Here is a 14,725-nt window from a genome sequence, read left to right as displayed (position 1 = left end):
TCTGGATTTCTGGTCCATCTTTATGGATTATTAAACTGATGTAAGAACTGGATAAATCCTAATCTGAATTATAAAATCAAAGAGAGTTTATGAAGTTAAAAAAAAGGTTTCTCCATTATTTTGCTGCCTCCTAAGTGGATGCATGCTTGACTACTAAAGTGGCTGTTGATGCTCTATGAAGTGAAACCTAAGAAGTGCTGAAGAAGTGATGGAGGCCTAAATTTAATGGGGGGGGGGGTGAAAAAGATAGTACCCATGGATTATGTAATAGGTTTATTTGGGACGGTCCTTTCGATAACACAAGTCTTAACCCGCTTCAGTTACATGATCAATTACTGTAATGCTGCAAAGATCTCATTTTGTGATGTCATTGACACCCTGTAAACTCCAGGCGTGCACACGGTCACACAAAAACACGCATACTGCAACACGTAGACATGGATATAAAGTTTCTTGGTAATGAACTCCTGCTGGTAGCATCTGTTGGTATTTTCATGGGCTTTAGTAGGGATTTTATTCATGATCCTTCTAGAGACCATGGGATGTTTCTTCTTCTGTAAAAGCCATACAGACTAAGCCCTGCTGTCTGTCTTTTTTCTCTCTCTTTCTTTCACTCTTTCACTCTTGGCATCGGACATGCAAATTTACTCAACTGAACTGGTGGTGATCATGATTTGAAACATCTCAGCTGACAAAATTGTAAGAATTAAGCATGTCCATTAGTAAATCCAGCTGTTTGTTAGACTTGCACACAGAAATACTTTAACACTTAGGCAGCAGCAGTACAGTGTAGCCTCCACATCTGCAAAAGAAAAAAAAAAGGTTAAGTCCTAAAAAGTTCAAAGACGTTTTAGACCCTTCAGGACAGACATGATATATGATAACCATTCAATTCAGATGTGTCGGGTTTCAAATTAATTGTAGTTCAAAGACAGTTTTATTGCCTAATCAATCAAATAAAACTGTCAAAAAGTGCACACAATCATATAGTAGGTTTAAGCTTCTCTGACTGTAGAACATTTTTACTTTGTAGATAGGGTTTGTTTCATTCTCAACTCACATGGTTTGGATGTGTAAGTAGGACTTAAATTACAGGTGTGGATGTTCAGATCTGTTCGGATCAGGTTCAGTCGTTTTACTTTAAAAACATATAAGTTATTGTGTGATGTAGCAAAAAAGGAAACATGAGCCTTGTTGGCACTTGTGGAGGGGAAATCAGGCTTATTTTATCTTGGTTAATAAACTTTCTCACACATAAGCATTTTGCACCAAAGCAATGCTGCTAAAGACTTCAGAACTGTTTGTCGTCTTTGTCTGGATGTTTATTTCAAATCAAGTTCAAATCATGTTTATTTGTATAGCCCTTTGCAATAGTCGAAAGCGACCCAAAGTGAAGGTCCTAAAACTAATTAGTAGTTAATGAAATATTTGTTAAATTCAAACTAGCTTTGGCTATTTCTCTATTCACTCACAAGGCACCAGATCACCAACACATACTGAGGTTTAATAAATAACCAGATTAATAGCAATTTTTGGGAAAAGCTTATCTTTTAGCCCTTCCCTAAAATTGCTGGATGAAAAACAGGATGAAAATTTGCTATGAAGTTTTTGTTTTTTTGGATGAAAATTATAAACATTGTTTTGAGTCATTGTGGGGACTGCCAAGGAGTTTGAATTTATTAGTTGAATGCCTCAAATCCACTGAACTGTGATTTCAGATTCTTCCCAAAACATCTTAACGTCTTAAGCCCTCGCAATCTCTCTGCATCATGAATGTGGTGAATCTTGTACACATCATTATAACAAAAATGCTTCTATTGTGGCTTGTGGTAATCTTTTCACTATTAAAACTGTTCAACTTTGGATCACTGTTTTATTCATGTGACTTTATCAGATCTACATTTCCTTTTCCAGTGACAAAGGACACCATTGTTTGTTACTAATCATTTCAATCACAACTTTAATCGGCAAATAGAGCTTTATTAGAGACCTAGATATTTGAATAAATTGGCTCAACTGATTTAGGATTTGTGCATTAGTTGATTGTTTGAGGAAATGATGTCCTGTAACGAGGTTATGGGTATTTTGAACCCATGTTCTGAATTAATACAGTGTCAGTGTTTTTAAGAGACATTAATGTAAAAATCATTTTGTATCCTGGTTCATCCATAAACTTATGTCATATCACCATTTTACTCACAAGTTCCTGGAAACAGTTTTTGTCTTTTTTTCCTTCAGGTATAATCAGATTCTTCATGAATGGCATGCTGTTAAGGATTAATACTTCAGAACAGAAGCTTCACTCATTATCCTCAGATTTCCTGCTATAACACCTGGATCAGGATAACTGGATCAAGTGGCCAAATCGTAGGTTGTGAAGTGAAAGGGAGGCCGTATTTTTTTTAATTAACCCTAGTTGTACTCTTGGGGGTGATCCCATCGAGGATGGAGGATGATTGGAGAAAAGGGGAATCATGCTAAGTAGAAAGGAAGATTATAGAATATGTGTAAGGAAAATGTGAAGAGCTTGAGAGTTGAAATGTAACCAGCTGAGGCGTAATGACTACACTGGCACATGGCGGGGAGGGCTGGTGTTGATGTGCAGTCAGGCACAAAGAGGTGAGACAATAGAGGGTGCACAATGAGTGACAGGCTGAGATGGCATCTTTTGTTAACAGACGGCACACGCTCACAACGCTCGTTTTAGATCCATCTCAATGAATGGCTTTGTTTGCAGTGCCTGCCACTGATCTGGCACAACAGGAACAATCTGAAAACTTCATAAACCATATGAATGCATTACAATATAATCATGTAACCAACACTGGGAAACCTGCTGGATTTTGTCACAGAAACTGATTTTCAGCCATTTCTTGCTCAGGCTTCAACACACACACACACACACACACACACACACACACACACACACACACACACACACACACATACAGACTCACACACACATCTGTGTATACATGCATACAGACTGCCACATGGTCCTGGTTACCTCAATATGTAGAGTGGTGATTGATGGGAAACCAAAATCCATCTAATAAAGGAGGGAGGGAAGGAGGGTCATGCCAACCAAACAAAGAGTGAGTGAGGTACTCAGATGAGCAAGAAAAAAGGGAAGAAAAGAATAAATCACGTACATATGGAGTATAGGAGGAGCATGTAAACAAAAGAATCTGAATTTTGTACGTCCTTTGTATTTTGGAACACCGTGAAAATGTCTAAATATGATGATTAGTCTAACACTTTCTCTGACTTTTACTTGAACTTATCCCTCATCTCTTCAATCATTCTTATTCACACCAGATGCTCTCTCTCTCTCTCTCTCTCTCTCTCTCTCTCTCTCTCTCTCTCTCTCTCTCTCCCCCCCCTCTCTCTCTCTCTGAGGTCGTCTAACCATTACAAGCTGTGGTAAGGGTCTCGGTTTGTGTGTGCAAGTAAAGCTACATGTGGGTCTTTTTTTGTGAGTATGTTTATATGGCTTATAGGTGTGGGTACTGCAGGAGGTTTGTGGTTCTTTGCAGGAGAGCGCTTCCAGATTGCGGGGGTCTGTCTACACAAGGGAGCACATCAGTTCTTTTTCATGACATGCACACAGGCAGCACCCTACCGTGAGGTATTTACAGTATGTAGAAACAAACCAGCTCATTCATGCAGCCAAGATGTAATTTAGATTTACATGTCCCCCCTTTTTTTTTTATATTCCCCCCTCCTTGAGTTATAGACCAGAATTCAGTTAATTTGGATCAGAGGTTGGTCAGGAAATCCAATTGGGTCAGCAACACATTTTACAGACCAGGGACGAGAAGTTCATAGTTCAGTTAAACTTTCTCTGAAGTTTTCTTGATTCTGGAGCTCATGTGACGATGAAGGTATCAGACGTTGCTCTTGCTTTCATTCTTTATCTAATTCTCTTAATTGCATTCGGCATGTAAAAAGTTTTGCATTCATCTCAAATGCAGCTTTGAACTAAATTCAACTTTCTTTCATCATCTGGTTTTTAACCATCTCAAAATGCTTTCAGCAGTAGGAGCTACTCACAAACAGACTGTTCTTTGTTTTTAACTTTATCTTTGAGCAAAGACATTGGCATTCTATTTTTTCTTTGATTGTCTCAAATGTAGCATTCTTTCTTTTCATCTTGTTTATATCGGGACGTATGACATTTTTGATTATTTCCTTTTATATAATCCACATTTGTGTAAGCATTTGGAGTTATGAAATGACAGAAACAGAATTTTGTCATGATGAGTCGAAGGAAACATTGTCAAAAAAAGTTGAATATGAGGGTAGCAATATAGAAACTATATAAAGTGTAACAAGATATAAACAAGAGTGCAAGGAATAAGATTCATTATAATAAAGAGATGAATAAGGTACAAAAATAAGAAAGTGGTGCAGTAAAGAAGTTTCCAAAAGTCCATGTATAATACGAATAAAAAATAGCTCTTTAAACAATCCTTTTTGCCAAAACATGTTGTCTGAATATCTCAGTGAGTTTTTCAGCTCAGTTTTCAGTTACCGTATTTTCCGCACTATAAGGTGAACTCCCTTAATCCTTAATTTTTCTCAAAAATCATCATTGCGCACTATAATCAGGTGCGCCTTATGTATGAATTGTTGTTGTGCTTACTGACCTCAAACCAGTTTTATGTGGTACACTGTGCTCAAAAATCCTTCAAAATGTTTTAGTGCAACTTTGGTAGCGACGAAGACGCTCCGCTTGATTGACTGTCAGACAGCTCATACATTAAAGTTGGTCCTTGGTTGGATACGGGTGGCAACATCAGACAAAGTTAGATAACTAATAATGTAGCGCTGGCAAGCAACCATCATCCAACATCTAGTCCATGTTACCTTACTATAATTAGACAACGTTAGATTTTTGGCGTAAACCCAATTTTCAAGTCTATATCATAATCCAATTATAATCAAACGTTGGAACGTTGTTCCAACCTCACACAAACTTCAGGTGTTTGCTATCGCTGGCAACAATGAACCAATCAGAGAACAGTAAAAACTATACTTTCCTCTGGCACTTTTTATTTGTGGATTTGTAGAAGACGAATGATTTAAAACGTGAGAGTATTTTTATTTATTAGTCATAACTGAACAATATTCTGAGTTATTGTGACCAAGTTGAATAAAGTTCGACTTACTTGACTGTTTTATTTCGCTTTATATATGTTTTCTCATGCGCCTTATAACCTGGTGTGCCTTACTGTATGTATGAAAATAGATGCGTAATATGGAAATACATTCATGCACTGTTTATTTATTTCTGAAAATCTGATATTACGATGTTTAAACTACTGTTATGAATTTGGTTACTGTAAAACACTCAAGATCTGGAGTTCTTCTGGCTGTGTATTGCAGATTTCCACTCAATCCAGTGCACATGTTTCCTAAAAACCCTGGGATCCTGCAGATATTTTCCCTGGGAATCGGGGGGGATATTCTGTTGTAAGATGCTTGGGAAATACTCAGATCTCAATAACGGCTATCATCCCTACAGCTATAGACATACTCAGCTTGTTAAACAACGCAAGTTTGCGCTAAATTGAGGATTTTCCAATCCAATGAAAGCAAAAGGACCCCACCACTTTATGGATTTTTTTTTACTTCTTTCTTATGAAAACAGAAGATACACATTGTCATATTAAAGAGAGCCTGAGAAACGGACAAATCCGTGGACACAGACGCAGTTATTTATACTATTTTTAGTCACCCCAGAAGAAATCCCATGAACTTGCAGTAAAAGTATTATAATTTTCTCAAACACATTTCACTGCTCAGTTATAATGAGAGATTATTTATTTATTTATGTATTCCTTTTTGGCTGGCACTCACGGTTTGGTGGTTTGCTGAAGCCTCGGACCATCTGCTGCTATGATCACTGCTTGTTGGTTGTGGTTCAACAGGCCAGCGAGTACCAGAGGAGATGATCATGGTGTTAAAACTCAGTGGGATATCCAGCCGTACATGAGTTGATCAGAGGGTATCGGCTTTCAGCCCCTCTGCAGGAAACTGCATAATACTGTAACAGTGCAGATTGTGTTTCTGCCAGCCAGTCTGGCTGCATGTGTGGATGGGGGTGTACATATGTGTCTGTGTGCTTGTCCTCAGTTAGCTGGGAGAGAATAGAAGTAGGGCAGACAGATTTAGGGCTGTCACATACACAGGGATGTATAGGAGGCTTCTTTCAAGCCTTCAGATAGAGTAAGGGAAGACAGCGAGAATGCGGAGAGGGATTAGAGAGTGTGATGTCCTTATGTTGGAAAGAAGTGTGTGTGAGAGTGTCAGATAAGAGACAGCCGACGTGTGTGTGTGTGTGTGTGTGTGTGTGTGTGTGTGTGTGTGTGTGTGTGTGTGTGTGTGTGTGTGTGTGTGAGTGTGCGTGTGCGTGTGTGTGTAAGAGATTGTGAAAGAGATGGAGCAGGATGGAAAGTGAGAGGATATTTTTGAATCTGACAAAATCTGACAAAACTAAAGTCTCATGATGTTTTGAAGCTCGGAGGGAAAGAAAGGAGAGCGAGAGAGAAAACAACTGCTTCAACAAGAGGACTTATGTGGATCAAATTAATTCCTTAAATATCCACATCCTGACATCAATTTTTGCTTTTCATGTGCTGCTCTTTTGAATTTATGCATCCATTGCGCTGCCTAAATGTAGGCCCATTTAAACATTAGAGTGAAGAAGGCAACGTTAATAATGGATTAGTAGCCCTTGCTTAGACCCTCTTAGTTTGTGCTGCTCATGTAACACATACAAACACACAAATATGGACAAATAATCTCTCTATCACTCTAACACACACACACATAGAGTTAAAGTGAGACACACAATGAGAGTGAGGGAGGGAGCAGGAATCTTCTTGTGTCTTGAGGGAGGTGCTTCAACAGTGTAATGAGTGGTCAGGGTCTTTTCTAAGTGCTGCTGGGAAATGGAATGTTGGCTTCCAGGCAGTCAGGTGACGTACGTTCTGGTCATGTGACCACAAGATCATGTGATCGCAGCTGCAAAAAAAAAAAAAAAAGTCATAAGGAAAAGCACTGGAGAAAGGCTTTGTGAGTATGCACATTGATGATTTGTGTGTCAGTTGCTAATGGGCCATCATGAAGGAAGTGGTTGCTGCAGGATGAAGGGGGATAAGCTGTTGGAGGCCATCACACACTCACATACTCACTCACCCATCCACTTTCCATACCCGCTTTATCCCATTCAGGGTCACGGGGGGGTTTGAACTCATCCCAAACACATACACATGCTCACAGATGTATGAATCCACATCCTCTCTGAAAGCTTCAGTGTGTGTTTGAAGTGCCTTAGTATGTGGGGAGAGTGTGTGTGTTAGTCATATGATCTAGACGAGGCCCTTGGTGGTACAGTATGAGCTCATCACCTTTGAGATTCTCCTGCTCTCTGGAAGCAGCTCTCAAGATTAATAGCATTTCAGGAGCAGAAAGAGCAGCGTTGCATTGTCTGGCTGATGCAGTGGTTGTTACTGAAAGTTTGGAAAGTACCTGACAACTAAAACCTTAAGGATAATCACAGTCCTGCTGTGATGTGTCTAGTAATGAATTCTGTGCCTCTGTTTGAACTTATACTCACGTTAGGCATGGTAATGATACAAAAACAATGCTGGGCCAAAGGAACTATTTTTTAGTTGATAGGGGGGGAATCTGAAGGATTTTTTCATGCTTTTTAAGAAAACATAAAAACAGTTGAGCCAGAATTATAGGATAGTCATTGAATCCCTTTAAGAAAAATTGGTTGCCATGGAGATAATCCTTACGTTGCTTGGTGTAGGTGTCTGACCTCCAGCGTCTGATCTTGCATCATCTAAGAAACAAAATAAGGAGACATAAAAAATGCTGCTGCATCTTTAAAGGCAAGTTAAATATAAAATGCTCCCGTTTCTAGTTTCCTCCCACTGTGCAGTCTGCTATCTGAACCTCAGTCAGTCCTGCTTCCTCTGTGTTTATCTCTAGACCTGTCATCTGTCTCCTCACTCTCCTGCAATTTCATCCTCCTAAAAGGGTCACAGACATTATGAAACATGCTGGACGTGCGTCACGATTTCCTTTCAAATCACATACATTTGTAGTTTTTTTTTTCTCCCCAGGTTAATTGGAATCACTGATTTGTTTTTCCTTTTTGTTTTCGTTCTAAATCTAGCGCAACCTACTTGGAAATGCTTTGAGGACATCATATTAGGCACGTGCATTTTAATAATTTATGGTCAATAGGTTTTGCAGTTATATTTGGGCTTAAATCCTATGAGTATTCGTAATTCATCACCTTATTTTATTGTTGTCAGGCAGCATTGGGTTTGGTTATTTTTGTGTCATTGATGTGCCGAATGTGTCATCTACTATTAGACACGGAAACTAGAGCTGGGAACTCTCAGATAAATGCAAATAGCCACATGCAGTAAATGCATGTTGTTGTTTTTTTAAGTAATTGTCATCAGTTTATTGTAAATCAATGAAATGTCTCAAAAGAAAACCTGTACCAAGTGTTGTTCAGATAAAAAAAATAAGAGCACAAAACAAACTCACTCTAATGGATGTATTGTCTGAGGGAAGATGAAAGGACACAGCTGTTTTCTCCGTATCCTTGTCTGGAGTGAGACATCAGCATTTTCTGACAATATCAGGTTTCATTCATCTTTATATTTCTGTTCCTTATTTAGATGGAAAACTGTTCTTATTCTTGAATAGATCATACAGATTTTCTAAAAGTTTATTTCTCACCTTCTCCAGTTTTTTTATGTACCCTGTTCTAACTGGTTCTCCTCTCCACCCCTGAATTTAGTTGTCCTCACTATATCGATAATGTCCTTCTGATTTAAGACAATAGTTCCTCCTTCCTGATTTTAACTCTACAGTTCTGTGTTTTTCTTAATGTTGCTAAAGATTGACTAATTTCCCCGCTCCGTCATGTATGCAGGATCGTAAGCTGTCCAAGTCGGAGCGTCAACGGTTCAAAGAGGAGGCTGGGATGTTGAAGGGTCTCCAGCATCCCAACATTGTCCGCTTCTATGACTCCTGGGAGGGGCCTTGCAAAGGAAAGAAATGTATTGTCCTCATCACTGAGCTCATGACATCTGGCACATTAAAAACGTAAGTACACAACACAACATTTGATCATTTCTGAATGTGCTGTCTCTTTTCTGTATTCTTATGACCTCTACATGAGGCTCTGCATATAATTTGGACACCAGAATCAAACAGGTTATAAAGTGAACACAAAAATAGAACCTCGGTAGTAAATCATGTTTCCAACTGATGCGCTGGAGGTTTGGATTTCACTGAAGTACTTTTTCCTTCCTTTAAAGAGCACTGCCAATGCAGAGGTTGACTTTCCTCCAGTTTTTTCTTTCTTGTTTGAATAGAAAAATCATACTTTTACTCGCACAACACCTGTTATCCTCGTTCCTGTCAAAGCAATTATCTGTTTTTGAAATATGTCTTTTTCCAGTCTTGTTCTCAGCACCATAATTTATGAATTCACCCAATACAAGATGGTCAAAGTGAGCCATGACTGTCAAAGTGAAGTGAAATATTAAACGTATTATTCAGTCTGCAGCCTACCTTGTCTTACCTGCTGAAAGTCAACAGTTCACAAATATTTGCACAGAACTCCACCAGCTGTGGACTAGTGACATGCAGCTCAATCTCACAATAAACTTCGGAATAACGAGAGTAACTTCAAAACAAACAAGAATTGCAAAGTGCTTTGTGCATTCGATGCTAAATGAAGAAAGACAGAGAGAGGGAGAAAAAAAATCCACCGGCAGGACATGACAAAATCTGGTGTGGGGACACAATAACAGATAAAAACACTTAGTGGCAGTGGAGGACACAAATGAGAGCACAGTTAATGAAAGCACAGCTGTCTAGGCCAAGGCCAAAACAAAAATTCAATTTACATTAAACACTAAGTGCGCTTCCCAGGCTTTTCTCCACAAAAAGTTGGCTATTAAATCCTTCAAATTCAGCTGGCACTCTCTTTTATAGCTCCCTTCGTTTCTGTTTGAATGCCATTGTTTGTCAGTTTCTGTTTTGCGTCTTGCTAAGGGATTGTTGCTACGGAGTTTTACCCATGTATATAATTAACCGACAATCTAAGCAGTCTAAAATTTGAACATCAAGCCATCCATTAATCACCATAACCACTTAATTTACACAAGTGTTGTATTACTATACCTCTGTGTTTCTTTAGATATAACATATGGGAATGTTAGAGGTAATTGCACCTGTTAGTGGGGACGTTGTTCAATTCGATACTCGTTACATGAAGAGTATGTGTTGTATGTCCAGACATTTCCTGTACTGCTTCATTAGTTTGGGCTGTGTAGCCTTGTCCCACATGGTACAACGGTGAGAGAGGTACCGTCACAGGAATCACACACAGACAAAGCTCTCAACATGCCACGACTGCCAGCCTCTGCTGATTGGAGTAGACGTGCGTCCGCCAACGTCAGTGGGATTGTTTCACTCCTGATAAAATACAAGGCTGGCCGTGGGCTGAGTGGCCCACGCCTGCACCACGGAGTGCACTGACGGGACATTGTCAGCCCACCTGCCAGCTGCTGATTTCTCTCATTCTTGACACCGTTCCTGTGTGCTGGGATGCTGGGGGGCAGAAGGAGACAGATGGATGACTGAACCGATGGTTAAATGCAGTTAGTTGAAGTCAAAAAGACAGAGAGGCAGACAGAAGACAGTCTGAGGTGAATACGAACAGACGGGTACATGGTTAAAGAATGAAGGATATAATTAAAAGCATCAGGGTAGAAAGAAAAACCACTGACCCACCTGTAACTGCATTAGGATGCATAATTGTACCAAGGACAGTAGCGCCCTCCACTGGAAGACTAAATAAAACTTCATGTATATCTGGACATGTACAGGAATGCAATGCAGTTTGTAGTTCTGGTTGTATAACCACAAAATTAACCAAGTTAAAAAGAAAATAAAAAGAGATCTTTGTGTCCCAAGCCCTGAAGCGCCGGTCTAACCGCTATGTGAAGCCTTGCATCTCAAAGAATTTCTTTTTTGAATTATACATGATTAAATAAGATATCATAATAGCAGAGCAGGAGATAAATGGAGCGGGTTTCTTTGAACAAGTGGTGCCGCTGTGGTGGTATTAATGTTGCAAATTTTCAGCAGAAGTGTATATACTGTATGTGTGTGTGTGTGTATATATATGTATATATATATATATATATATATATATATATATATATACACACAGTATATACACTTCTGCTGAAAAAAGTGTATATATATAAGTGTTTTGCATTTTTTGAAAAAACTGTTTACATAATTAAGATGTCATGAAGCTTGTCGCCAGTTGTCCTTTTGGTGACCGACATGGGTGACAGAAAACCGATACTTCATACACACAGGCTTGTTGATGCAGTTGCAGGCGGTGCAATGTGTGATTATGATGAAGGCTGCACAGGGGTTTGGCTGCTCTTCAGATAAATACTCAGGAACGGGAAAAGAAAGGTGCTGCCGTACATGAAGTGATGGAAAAAGAAAGTGAGACGGGGGTGTGCGAACATGGAAATACCAACAAGCACTGTGTGTGTGTGTCCATGTGAGAGAGAGAGATAGAAGGGGGGGGGGGGGGGTGCATGTTTGAGCTGATACTTCTGGGTCTCTGCAAATTCATACATCTCTGAATTATTTTCTGTTGATGGATATCTAAAGTCTCCGTTCACAGAGACTATATGCCTATAATATACATCTCTTGTGTACTCAGGTTTGTGTTCACGGTTGAGCAATTCTGTGTGTGTGGGAGAGATTTTGTGTAGTGCCACTCCAGCCCTACATGCCACAGGCTTTAACTTATCTGTCAGCACTGGTCTGACTTCTGAATGGGAGGGGAGAGAAAGCAGAGGAGACGGAGGAGGCTGGGGCGGAAAGATGATGAAGGGGATACGAGCTGTGCGGTTTTAGAGATATGTGAGAAAATGGGGTGAGAGACTTGGTGGAAAATGTTTTAAATTGGTTATGAAGTGTTTTTTTGTGGTATGTTGACTTTATAATTTTCCCAAAATTAATTTTCCATCTGTTAACGCAGTCAGTGTTTTGAACCCAAATTCTTGGAAAATATTTTTTAATATTATAAATGCTGGAAGATTTATTTATTTATTTTTCTCCTCCACACTACTTAATGTGTTGATTGTGTGCGATTAATCAGTGGTCTATTTACGTGGACATACATTCAACATTTCTAGTGTTGAATCCACCTCAGTTCTGTTCATGTGTATTTTTTCAGTCATGTATTTTATCATGTAATTGGAAAGAAAAAGATTTAAGCAGTACTTTACTGCAGCTTAGACGCGCACCACAGCTGTAATTTGTGCCTCTGAAGCTCCTTAACTCAACAGCCTGGGTGGCGGATGTCTGTGATGCTTTGTCCAGAGCTCGTTGCTTGTCATCAGTTAAGACAGATTTTCAGTTGCTGCGTTTTTAAAGCAGCTGGTGACAGTTGGGAGCTGTCAATGACGCTGGAGCCAGACTCACGGGTGCTGCTCTGCCTCGACGAGAGCTGTCTGACTTCCAGTGGAAACAGAGGGCGAACCTCCGTCAAGAGAGTAATATCATGACGGGTCGGTCAGTGGTCGAGTCAGGTGGATCTTTTAAAAAAAAAACATTTTAGCCTGAACTTAAGTGTCAGAGATTGAAACTAAGCTAATTTACAAATATATAAATAAATCTTTCTTTCATAATGTTATTATGCTTGATGGGATGCTGTAAAGTAAGCACATGAGATTCAGTCAAGGTGAAATGGTTGAGCTTCATTGAATCATCCTCATCACCTGGAGAACGGGTGATGACTCAGGAGTGCGCCCTGCTGCCCATGTGTGACTGTTTCTGTTTCGCATCTTCCATGAATTGAGAACCGGCAGCTCTCCAAAGATAAGAGCAAATAGAAATAATGCTCAATTTCAGCATTGGTTTAAAAATGGCACATGAAAAATGAAAAATCCTTTGCAAAAATGCTGCCTTTTCAATAATTTATTTTGATCCCAAAAGCTAACAAACAAACAAAAACTCAACACTAAGAGGGTTAGAGTAGCAGTAATGGTAGTGTTTAATGTTCAAACCCAGACCCATACTGGTATCCTCCCTCATTGTGTTCTGCTCTGCCTGCACCCCCGTGGCGTTTCCTTCATTCCAAAGCCCTGCGAACCAGGTGGACCCGCTCCTGATCGCCTACAGGTGTGGATCTGTGCTAGCTCTAAGATCTGGGCTGGCAGCGTGTCAAAGGGTGTCACGCAGCATGCTGGGATGGGCTCCACACTCTCGTAACACCGATCAGGAATAAGTAGGTGGAGATGACTGACAACTGTTCTGGAGTTTAAGATCCAAGATGGAAATATTGTACCGTAAAATTGTATTTCCCGAAATATGCAAACAAGAAAGATTTCAAATAAGTACAGGGGAAAGAATTGGTTGCTAGTTATGATGTCAGACAAATAATATTTGCTATAAGATTGGTGGTTGCCTGCACTGCTTAAAACCATCAGTTGTTTCATTAGACAGAAGTAAACGTTTGACATTTGCCAAATGTCGTGGTACGGTTTGTTTATGTTTAGAGATAGAAATGAGGATAAATGGTTCTGAGGATAAAATGACTCCGTTTGAGTGTAGGCTCATCATTGATTTTTTTTTTTTAACTGCTACTCTTAAATATAGCTCTTTCAAGCATAAAATAAGTTTTATTTCCTGCTTGACACAGTGCCAAATAGCCACTGGAATAATGAGGAAAGTCTCTAATCTTTTAGGCCAGAATGCAATTGAGCGATTGCCTTTCTGTGTTTATGTGATTGTTTGCACACTGATGTCTCTGGTAGTATTTCTGGTGATCTCTTTAAGCTGGAGTTGTCTGGCTGGAATCCATCATTATTACATAAGCTTTATATTGAAGGATTGAAGCATCGTCTGCTGTTCCTACTCCTCGATTGTGTTGTGTGCTTCCCCAAGCTGGACCTTGGAATAATTCATTTTCCTTTACAGGAAACTGAATTAATCAACATTTTAAAGATCCATCATAGCAGCTTGGTTTGGCTTTGCTCTGAGTTTCTCTAACCAGAGGTCTAGGAGCGAAATGTTGGCTGCTATAGGACACTTGAACAAAATACAATGTTTAAATGCAAATAAAACCAGACTGCACTCATGTGAAGATAACTGAACCCCTGAGTTACTGAAAGGAATACGATTCAAGGAGCACAACAGTGTTGAATTCCTTTTTTACAACAGCACCCAGCTGCTTTTGTTTTGGAAACAAAATGCCACATTTTCTTCCGTTTTCTCTTCCTTTGTTGAATGATATCCTCTGTGGTTTTCCTTTTCCTGTAGTTACCTGAAGCGTTTCAAGGTGATGAAAATCAAGGTTCTGCGTTCTTGGTGCCGACAGATCCTCAAAGGCCTTCACTTCCTGCACACCAGGGCTCCTCCCATCATTCACAGGGACCTGAAATGTGACAACATCTTTATCACGGGGCCAACAGGCTCGGTGAAGATAGGAGATCTGGGTTTGGCCACACTGAAGAGGGCTTCTTTTGCTAAGAGTGTCATAGGTAGGAAAATGCATGCATGCGCAGTATCCACTGAATCAAGACTCAGTATCCATCCACTGAGTCTTGCTGTGAACACTGGGAAAGCAAAACATAATTTGACTTGGCTG

The 14,725-nt window shown here is 39.7% G+C and overlaps 1 protein-coding gene across 9 annotated transcripts in view; it reads left to right on the top strand.

The window, feature by feature from the left end:
• Positions 1-14,725, top strand: part of wnk1b (WNK lysine deficient protein kinase 1b) — a 91,140-nt gene that overhangs the window by 29,817 nt on the left and 46,598 nt on the right. For all 9 annotated transcript variants that reach the window (XM_061714497.1, XM_061714494.1, XM_061714493.1 and 6 more), the window contains exons 3-4: positions 8,966-9,138; positions 14,398-14,618. In XM_061714497.1, coding sequence (XP_061570481.1) covers positions 8,966-9,138; positions 14,398-14,618 — 394 coding nt within the window. The remainder of the gene's footprint in view (positions 1-8,965; positions 9,139-14,397; positions 14,619-14,725) is intronic.

The sequence above is a fragment of the Cololabis saira genome, chromosome 23 (assembly GCF_033807715.1).
Source record: "Cololabis saira isolate AMF1-May2022 chromosome 23, fColSai1.1, whole genome shotgun sequence".
Taxonomy (NCBI): domain Eukaryota; kingdom Metazoa; phylum Chordata; class Actinopteri; order Beloniformes; family Belonidae; genus Cololabis; species Cololabis saira.
This window is presented reverse-complemented; position numbering and strand designations above follow the sequence as displayed.